The sequence below is a fragment of the Dioscorea cayenensis genome, unplaced genomic scaffold (assembly GCF_009730915.1).
Source record: "Dioscorea cayenensis subsp. rotundata cultivar TDr96_F1 unplaced genomic scaffold, TDr96_F1_v2_PseudoChromosome.rev07_lg8_w22 25.fasta BLBR01001061.1, whole genome shotgun sequence".
NCBI lineage: Eukaryota > Viridiplantae > Streptophyta > Magnoliopsida > Dioscoreales > Dioscoreaceae > Dioscorea > Dioscorea cayenensis.
The window spans coordinates 1,602-12,096 of NW_024087452.1; the positions used below are offsets into that span (position 1 = coordinate 1,602).

Below are 10,495 nucleotides of genomic sequence, written 5' to 3' on the forward strand. Positions count from 1 at the left end.
ATTGTAGCCTCTATTGTTGTTGACAATCAGGAAAAGGGTACTATTGCCAAAGCTGGTATGGATGTTATGACACCGAGAGGCTTGAAAAATCCTGGAAAACTTAGCCTCGTCAATTCAACGTTGCAAGCTCTACTTTCCTGCACACCGTTTGTTCAGGTGGTGTGTGAGCTCGAAAAATGCCATATTAAGAGGGTACTTTGATTTGCTAATCGTTCTCTCAAATTGAGTTTGCATAGCTCTAACAATGTTATAGTTCTGACTTTAGTTTTTTCTGCCAATGATCAACAAATTATTTGATTGTGTTTGAAGGATGAGCATCCAACGTTACATGCATTTTCCAGCTTGATCGCAAAGTTTGACATCCCATTTTATCGAAGCAATGGGAGACAGGAACCAATCAGTGCGAGCATCATCTTTAAGGGTATCATCAGGAAATACATTGCTGATTTGCCCCAACGTCCATCTGATGGAAGGAAAAACATAGATGCCCAGGAATTTTTGGCCTTTATGATCAATGAAATGCATGAAGAGTTGCTGAAGTTGAGAGGCTCTTCTTCTGTTCAAGACAATTGGGAAACGATCCAAAGAAACAATAAATCACCTGCTATATGGAAGAAGAAATCTGTGCCATCGGAGTTAAGTGATATATTCTGGGGACAACGAAGGACTATCGTCGAACCAAATGGTATGTTTTTTTACCGCTATTCATAAACTTTGTTTATGATTTGTTGTTTGTTTTATTTTTCTTGTGTGATACTTTTCAATGCAAATATGATCATAAGCTTTCCCTTTCATGTTTGATTTATTGACTATAGGAGTTGGTTTGATTCATTGCAACATCATGTGATTGGTGTTTGTTGATATTAATTGATGCTGCTCGCAGCATTGCGAAGAAAACATCCAATTTGAAAAGAATGAATTTGTTACAATGCGATAATTGATTCATTGCTAATTCAGAGATTCCGATCATATAGGGTTTCCTTGATAAGTAACTTTGAACATGCCACACGATTCTGAAAATGCAGATCCCTTTTTGGAGATTGTCCAGCCGTTCCTTGTGCTCCACCTTAACATCACTTGCAGCAGTGTGCACACCATTAAGGACTCGCTGAGATTATATTTTGGAATTAAAAACAATGAAGGATACAGATCGTCTGAGGTAGGCGTCTCTTAAAAACTTTGCATATGAGTTCTGATTTAATGATGTTTGTGCTTAAAATTAATGCACGATATGCAGGACTATGAGGACAAAAACAGCGCCGGCAAATCAACGAAGATTGAAAAGCTTCCCAGGATTTTAATATTGCATCTTATGCGTTTCAGCTTTGAGAATTCTGGTTCTGGATTTGTTAAGTTTGATAAACCAATTAAATTCCCGTCGGATTTGGAGATTGAAAATGATCTTCTCGCCAGCCCCGTACAACATCAAGTAAGCAAGCAGATATTTTTCTTTATCTAAATACAGATTACGATGACTTTAATAGGACACAATTAACTGAGTCTATGATTTTTTATGCAGAGAATCTTGTATGAACTGGTGGGAAGTGTCACCCACCATGGAAGTAAATCCTCCACAGGACATTACACAGCCGACATCAAATACCCCGATGGCCCATGGATGCTCTGCGATGATGAGAAGGTCGCACCTGTTAGCTCGAGCGATGTTTTCCACGATCAGGCTTATATTCTTCTGTACGAGCGATTATGTTGTTGTGATTGCGCTTGTCAGGGCCAAATATAGCATTAATAGGGAGTCTCTTAGTCTAGGAAAATGACATTTGTTGATTTTAATTTCTTTCTTGAGTTAATCATTGGTTTTACTTTGTTTTTGGCTCCTTCAAACACTCTTAGAGCGTGCAGTCTTTACTATGTAGCGATTTGGATGCTTGGAGGAAGTTTTTTGTGAATAGTGACTTAGTTTGACCATGTGTGTGAAAGCTAGTGTTTAAAGGGAGGAAAGAGCTACCACCCTTATAGTGTGAAAGCCGCTCTAAGGTAAATAGACACTATGCTTGAGGATTGTGTACTTGATGATTTACTTGGAGTGAGGGCTACCTCAAGGGAGTGTGAAAGCTACTGTTCTTAGAGCGGAAATAGCTACCACCCTTATTGTGTGAAAGCCGCTCTTGTGATCAGATAGTGTTTATGATGATTAAGTTGAGAAAAGGCTACCTCAGGGGATGTGTGAAAGCTACCGTTCGATGGGCAGAAAGAGCTACCTTTTTTGATGTGTGAAAACTACTCTTGAGTGATTCGATAGTATGCAGCATCAATGTGTAGTTGTTAATTTTTCTGGGAGAAAGGGCTACCTTAGGGGATGTGTGAAAGCTACCGACCTCATTGTGAAAGCTACCTCATTGTCTAATAAGTTTTTTGTTTGCATAACTTAATCCGAGTCGAAGAAAAATGAAGTGGGAAGGACTGAACGCGTATACATGGGAGGAACCATAAATAGGAGTGAAACTTATTCTTTTATTGGGATTGAATATTTTAGTTGACATTTTGGAAATTTTCTTGGACTATTGAGACTCCCAATTAATTTTTTGAACGCTGAATAAGCATGAACTCTGAAAGAAAAGTCATGGAGGTGAAGGTATGTAAATATTCTCCTTGTAACAATTCTTTATTTTTTTTTTCTGCATGTTATTTAGTGGCAGAGGAATTTATTTTGGTTTGCTTTTAGTTCTGTCAGTTTTCTTTGATGCAGGAATTTATTTCTGCTGTAACTTTAATGTTTTGATATCTTTGATGTAGTGAACAGGAAAGAATAGGATGCCATTGAAGAGCTGCTGACTTACAAGGATTGCTGGAAGAGGAAATGTTGATTGGCTGCATATTTTGAAAACTTCACTGATTTCTTTCTCAAACACTTGTAAATTCTTAGAATACAAGAAACATATGCTGGAAAATTTATTTGTAAAAAAGGCTTGTAATGATATTCATCTTGCTTTATGGACTATGAATGCTATATATATAAATATATTCTTCAAATTGTTTTTAATGGATGTGGAGGGAGATGAGAGTCCTTTTATGTGTTTAAATTTTGGTGTTGTTCCTACACTGCACTCAAACAATGCTTCTTTTACTGTTTATTCTCAATGTGAAGAATAAAAAATTTATATCTTTTATTAGTCCTTTGGATTTGTAAATTGTAATGAAATGATCAATCTTAATGTGATCAATTATTATTAATCTCCCCCGTTCATTTACTACCCCACAATCCCAACCAACCTCTCTATAAAAAGGCAGGCAGAGAGCAAGAGAGCATAATTCAATTTTACATTCATGGGTTCTGAAGTCGTTCCGTGGTGGAGACTGGAGAATCGGAGATGATGATGAGGCCATGGGTTGGAGGCCGCCTTGTGTGTGTGTGTTAAGTTTTTTATTTGGGATTTATTTGGGGATTTATTGAGTTAATGTGTGTTAGTGATGTGCATGATCATGTGTTGTTGTGAGTGGGTTTGAGTTGTGGGTTCAGAAGTCATGTGGATTTGACTTTTTTTTTTTTTTTATTATTTTGAGTTATTTGGGGATGGGGATTTAATTTGAGGATTTATTCGGAGTGGGTTTGAGTTGTTCTAAAGCTCATTGGATTTGAGTTATTTTATTATTATTATTATTATTATAATTTGGGGATGGGATTTATTTGGGGATTTATTTGGGTTAGAGACAAGTGATGTGTGAGGCTGGAGAGGACTGCAGTGGGTGATGCCTGTGAGGTGCTCGGAGAGGAATGCAGTGTGGGTGATGTCTGTGAGGTCCACCGTGGTGAAAACTGAGACGATGATCATCAGGGCTGGGCAGGGTTGGAACCTTGTGTGAGTGTTGGTGATGATCAATTAGTTCTTTTGTGAAGGTGATCATAGTCTTTAAGTTTCCATGGTTTGTAGGTCTTCTTTTCCATTATTTGTTCCTTGGATTTTTTAGTTGTTTTTTTTTATGTGGGCGTGGGATTTTTGGATTTATTGATTAATGTGTTAGTGATGCGGATGATGATGATGATGATGTGTTGGATGAGTGTTTGGATGAAAAGTGACATGTTGTGGAGGGGATGAGTGTTTGGATGAAAAGTGAGGAGTGTGGAGAAGTGAGGTTTGTGTTGTGTGGGAGGTGTTCAGGGAGTTGTAAAGTGTTTGTGGAGGATGATGATGATGATGGTGATGGTGGTGGTGGTGGTGGATATGGATATGGATATGGAGGTGGGTTTTGGTGTAGGTGTCCTGAGTGTACTGAGAATGGGCTTGTTAGGTGTTCTCTTTGTTGTTGAATTTTCTGTTTAGATCTCATCATTAATTTGAAACATAAATTAAGTAAGATATATATATAATGCTTGCTCTGCAGATGGACATTTGTAGAATTTCTGCAGAACAGATGAGAAGTATAAAAGAGAGAACAGACATTTGTAGAATTCTCAAGTAGGGTTCTGAAGTTCCACCATGGAGAAGATTGGAGCCGGGAGATGATGATGATCATCAAGGCAGGATTGGTGCCTTGCGTGAGTGTTGGTGATGATCAATTAGCTCCGTGGTGGAGGTGATCAAAGTCTTTGAGTTTTCCATGGTTAGTAGGTAGGTCTTCTTTGAGAGCTTTTATTTCTTTTCTTTGAGAGCTTTTATTTCTTTTATTTGGCCATGGGATTTTTTTTTTTTTTTGGGGGATGATGATGATGTGTTGTGAGGAGATCGATGAGGTGGTGGAGGGGATGAGAGTGTTGTGCGAACAGTGAAATTTAGGAGATGAGTGTTGTTTCTAGTGCCTGGACATGGGGATTTGGACATGGGGATTTTTTGACTTGTTTGTTTATTTATTTATTATTTATTTATTTGGTCATGGGAGTTTTTTTGGGGATTTTTTTGGTTAAAAAGAAGTGAAGTGATTTGGGGATGATGTGATGTGTTGTGTACTTGTGAGGGTCTCGGAGTGGACCCTGGTGATGTTGTTGGCACAGTACTATGCTCGGTGCGTTAACTTACCATTCCTTCTGATTTATTTAATTCACGCATCATATGGTATTTTCCTCAAATTCTACTCCTTGATTTAGTTTGTGTTTTGCCTTCCCCTTTCGCTTGAGGAGTTGTCTTTGTTCTCATCCTTGTTGATCTCTTATAAGTATGAAAGTTTGCTGCTTTATGGTGGCTTCGGCATTCTTTATATCCTTGATTAATGATAGACTTGAAATTGTTGGAGTATTGAGTATCTATAATTCTTTGGTGGGAAAAATGCCTTCTTTTTTTTAAAATAAGTTATTTAATTTGTTTATTCTCCACTTTGCCTGCAATTGTTTTTTAATAGCATGATCATAATTGTTTATGATTTCTTCGATCCAGCTCTTTTCATTTTTAGTAGTTAAGGCCAATTCTCTCTTTTCATTTAAAATGCCTTCTTTTCATTTTTTATGGCGCTATGCAAGCCTACAGAGAATCCATTGAATCTCTTTGGTTACGTTATAAGGTAAAAGAAATTCCTTTTGTGGTTTATTACATGATACTGCTTTCAAATCTAATCTCTTGACATCCGTAGTGGGTTGAAAAAAATTTGATGTATACTGTGAATTATACTATATGATCCGTGGAATTAAGCACATTTGACCCAAGCATCACAATGATCTAATGTATTTAGCATTTGCTGTTCTCCTTTCCATATATGAGATATTTGAGCCCTAGTAATCGGCTTCCGCTCTTCTATCTGCTGGTTCTTCGAGTGTGTATCCCTGCAGTGGAACTTGTTTGTTATTTCATTGTATTTCGCCATTTATTTATTTATTTTTATTAACTTTGTCTATCTTGAGTTGATCATTAAATTTATATAGTATGTGCACATAATCCCGTGTGTAGTTTCTCAAGTACTTACTCGGTGGTTGGGCCTTCTTTGTGCTAGTAATATTGCTCATTTACAACTTGGGTGTTAGAGATGGGATAACGATCACTTTGCATGTGAGAAAAAAATCTGCATGCTTTAGCTTCCCGAGGTCATGTCGTTTGGTGGAAGCCTTGTTGATTGCACTACACTTCCTTTAGTTAATGTTCCTACTGGTGAATTACTTTGTGATTATGTATCATGATACTTGAATGACAATTTTCATAACTGCCCTCATGTTCAATTTATTTACTTTATGAAGTTTAGATGTTAACTTATTGATCGTAATCCGAGAAGTAGCAACTCTATGCATCAAGAGGACTGTGAGGCATCTCGTTTGTGATTCGTGGTCGGTAATCAATCTGTCGTTGATTATTATTGCTGCTTATCATTTGGTTTATTGATGCTTACATTGTTGTTATTTTTTCATTAGATGTACATCATGAAAATACATATGAAGAGGAGGAAGGTGAAACAGGCACATATATTTTTACCCGGAACACTTGAAAGTGGTGGGTCTTCAAAAATTCAATCTCAAGAAGAGAAAAATCTTCCCATAAAAGTCATATGGCACAAAAATTATATGAAAGCTGGTGCAAATTTGTCGGGTGAACCATGCTTAGATAGTAGAATAGGAAATCAACCATTAACATTGATTGGAAAAAGGACCATCAGGTGCTCTGAATGTTGGTTCAATACCGACAAAACGTATGCGAACAGCTGCTAGGCAGACGTTACTGCACTTGCCTATCAGGGATCTCATACAAGTGGTTTAGCTATCCCAAGTCATCCGGGGCTCACGTAACCCCTGTTCTTCCTACCATTAGTGTAAACAATGTGTTACAAACCTCTCCTGGAATGGTCCTATACTCCTATGCAGTGGCTTACCTTCACCTTCTAACCCTCTAAGTCTGCTTCTAGGTAAGATCTGTTGAGATGGATTACCTGTGATCCACACTTGCTATTATCTGCTTATATTTTTAAAATTATTTTTGTAGGGATGCCCAGAGATATAGTATGCCTAGATCTGTTTCTTTTACCCGTTGATGAGCAGACAAAGGATGCGATACACTCAAATGCTTTCGGTAGAAATGTTCGACAATCTGGTTTGCACTGTTCTCGAAACTTACACCGTGGATCGGGGTGTACGTATGTTACCGGGTACTAGTGCGATGGGGATGATGTGTGGGATGAATCGGGAAATGCCCTCCATGCCTAGAGCGAGGGTTTCAAGGAATAAATTCCCCGGGGATGCTTAACATGGTGCCTACTAGTGCGATGCTTTTTAGGAAATGGTGTTACAAATCCACATCACTTGCTCACCAAGGGAACTCAATGTTGAGGCCTCATGATACTATGCATATGCTTCGGGTAAGTATTTAGTATTATTTACGTATCGTATTGCTCACTATTGAGCTAATAAATATTAAAAATTTACGTTAGTATAACCTGGTTATATTATTTGTTTATTTTTTTAAGTTTTTGATATTTACTGATTCCGTACATTAATCTGTGATCGTTTACGATATGATAGATAATACATTGTGGAGTATAATATCCGTGATCAATTTTTGCTGTGTGTTTATTTTTAATTCCTCTCTTTTTAGAAGTTTTTTTATTAGTCAACACATCTGATTACCATTGCCATGATCTTGCAGCCTGGTTAAACTCTTCGAGGAACATAGGCGGATGACGCAAGAAGCGCAAATGCGAGGGTTTCTCGGGGAGTGGTCCGGTGTCGGCACTTTCAATGGTATGAGTGGCCCTTTCTCTAATGCATCTGTCTCTCCTCCTGTTCGGACATTCCCGAGTGCATCGACATCGGCATCAACGACCACATCTATTGGGCAATCCTCACACTCATATTCAAGGTTCTAATCATTCAAGTCCTCGAGCCGAGGCCTATGCTATTCGATATCCTAAAAGGCAGGCAACTCCAACAGTGGATATTACCTCAACCACAAGCATCTTTTCCCAGCTCCAATGCAATTTCACCTATACAAAACAGCTCTCAAATTCAACAGCAAACACAATCTTCCACGCCTGTTGGTCCATCTGCACAAGGGCAACATAAGCGGCAACATAAGCAGCAACAGATGCCTCGAAATCCACAACCTGGCTGTGGGATGCCTAATCGGGTAATGAAGCGAGACAGAGACCACAAGTTCACTAACTGTCACGTCCCTAGCCCCAGCCCAGGGCCCATGGACAGATCGGCCGCATCCAATGGGACCCGGGCCCCACCGGGTGCAAGGCCTCGAAAGAAAAACCCGGTCGAGTCAACCCCTAACAAGCAAATATGAATAGAACATAAAAAGCACAAATAGGGTACTGAAAACCTGACATACTACAAGTACGGGCTTTAGCAGCCCTACAGAATACAAATACAATCCAACAGTTTGCATATTACAAATACAGTCAGAATACAAGTCTTACACTCTCAAGCAGGTAATAACAAGATACTGATAACGCAGACAATACGACTCTCTGACACCCCCCCAGACCTAAACTTGATCTTCTCCTGCGAAAACAGAATACACAAAGTGCATGAGCCACAAGGGCCCAGTAGGATCGCAGAAAAACAACAAGTATAGCAGATATTGCAGAATAATAGCTCATGCTTCATACAGAATACAGAAAATACGCAGAATACTGGAATAATCCAAAAACACGAAAAACACGCAGAAATACATCTCCATGGCTAATAACAGAAATCAACAGCACGAGGCTGGATCTTCGACTATGAAGTCGGAACAGAACAGAACAGAACAGAATATCAACAGCCGTAGCCGGATCTTCGACCGCAGTCGGGGGGTAGCGCTACTACAGAAAACATGTGCACATGGCTAGGACTTACTCCTCCTAGCTGGGCGAGCCAGAAATGGAGATGTACTAAAAACCGCAGAAAATACGGAATACAGACAGAGGAATTACTGAATAAATAGTGCAAATAAGAAAATAAATAAATAAACATAAATACCACGCAAATAAATAAAATTATCAAACAATGCAATAATTAAATAATAATTATTGCCAGAAATACGGAATTATATAGTGCGAGAGCCTACCTGGCTCCGAGCTACAGAGTTGGGCTCACCAAGTCCCGTGAACTACAGCCTGGTATGGATCTACCCAGACAGAATAATCTAACTTAGGTTACAAAACTTGGGCCGGGCCTAAATTACAATTATAGCCCGAGCTAATTCAACAAATAAAAAGAATTCAAAGCTAGCATGACAATAGAACAACCATGCACCTTTAAAAAGAAGCTTGTTATCCTACCAAAAATCAAATACTTAACTCACTTGCCAATTAACAAACCAACACAATAGCATGCCAAAAAAATGAGTAAAGCGGTTCATGCTAGCAATTAAAGGTTTTTCACAAAAAAACATTAGCTAGGCAAAAAAGAATGCTCCAAGAAAGCTTTTAAACATAACACCCAAATTTCAATTAACTATCCAAAATTAAAATCAATCTTAATTCATGATTCTGAATATATAAATATTTACATTTACAATCATACACAAATGTAAAGTAATTCAAAGAATTAAACTTAATATATATAAAATAATACCGGAAAGTGTAAATTCTCAAGAAAAAGGATTCCTAAGCCTGTCATGCATGCATACCTATATACATATATAAACATATAAATACTTACACAATTAAACCTTTACAATTAAAAATTCAAAAAAACCCAACCAAACAAATATTGGCCATAAAAATAAATCATAATAGCATGATTTTTCAGGTTACGAAAAATTCAGAAATTTTTCAGTCAAACACCACAGAACCTCATTAAGGCATGATTATGTATACAAATATATATATATATATATATATATATATATATATATATATATATATATATATTCACAAATAAAACAAAAAGAATGCTCTAGTTGCTTAATTACCACTCCATGACATGAACAACATGCTCAAATAAATTCTCAGATTTAACATGCTAAACATATTTAAACAAAGCTTTTAACAAGACAAGGATTAAGCTTAACACCAAGCTATAAAATATGAACAAACACAAAAACACCAGATCAAGCTTCAAGGTTGCAAGTTCACAAGAAGATTAAAAGCTACACTTATGCATACAAAATTAATTAAGATAAGCTAAAGTAATGAATACAAAACATGCTTACTCGTCATGCTTCAAACAAATATGAAACATGGTGTATCTCCATCAAAAACTCAATCAACAAGCAAGAGCCTAATAAACAAACAACCACAAGGATTACCTACCTTTAATCTCTCCGAGGATCCGCCGGTGAAGAGAATCTCCCTCCAACTCCAAGCTTCAAGAGAAGAACAACCTAGAAATTCAGCCTCCCAAGATGCCACAACAACAAGCTTTGAGCTGCTCCCCTTTAAACTAAACAAAGCAACACATGCCAATAATTGCTCATCAAGATCCGGTTTTTAAGGGCAAAGAGACAAACAATGGGGGCCCGCTCACCAACAGCTCGACCAACCAGATCAAAGATGAAGAAAAAAAGAAATTTACAAACCTTACACCAACGGCCCAAGGAATCTGCAACAGCGCAACCTCCAGCAGCGGTAAGCTGTTAATAAAAGGTATAGGCGAGAGGTGCAATGATGCAGCGCCGTAATCCCTTCCTGCTGC

At 37.9% G+C, this 10,495-nt stretch overlaps 1 protein-coding gene and 1 long non-coding RNA gene across 2 annotated transcripts; one reads left to right on the forward strand and one right to left on the reverse strand.

Moving 5' to 3' along the window:
• The first annotated feature begins 507 nt into the window (after positions 1-507).
• LOC120255554 (ubiquitin carboxyl-terminal hydrolase 24-like) lies at positions 508-1,741 on the forward strand. The gene is made up of 4 exons (XM_039263366.1): positions 508-685; positions 1,026-1,159; positions 1,238-1,429; positions 1,520-1,741. The coding sequence occupies exons 1-4, from the start codon at positions 508-510 to the stop codon at positions 1,739-1,741; spliced, it is 726 nt and encodes a 241-aa protein (XP_039119300.1).
• Positions 1,742-8,204: 6,463 nt separating this feature from the next.
• LOC120255555 lies at positions 8,205-10,195 on the reverse strand. The gene is made up of 3 exons (XR_005535035.1): positions 10,114-10,195; positions 8,925-8,984; positions 8,205-8,377 (listed from the first exon to the last, which is right to left on the reverse strand). It is a non-coding gene; the product is annotated as an uncharacterized LOC120255555 (long non-coding RNA).
• Between the last annotated feature and the right edge of the window lie 300 nt (positions 10,196-10,495).

What these genes read in the sequence shown, in the direction of transcription:
- LOC120255554 (XM_039263366.1), top strand. Translation starts at nt 508, where the DNA reads ATGATCAATGAAATGCATGAAGAGTTGCTGAAGTTGAGAGGCTCTTCT. An exon ending in GACTATCGTCGAACCAAATG is followed by an intron (nt 686 to 1,025) that starts GTATGTTTTTTT and finishes CTGAAAATGCAG; the next exon opens with ATCCCTTTTTGGAGATTGTC. An exon ending in AAGGATACAGATCGTCTGAG is followed by an intron (nt 1,160 to 1,237) that starts GTAGGCGTCTCT and finishes CACGATATGCAG; the next exon opens with GACTATGAGGACAAAAACAG.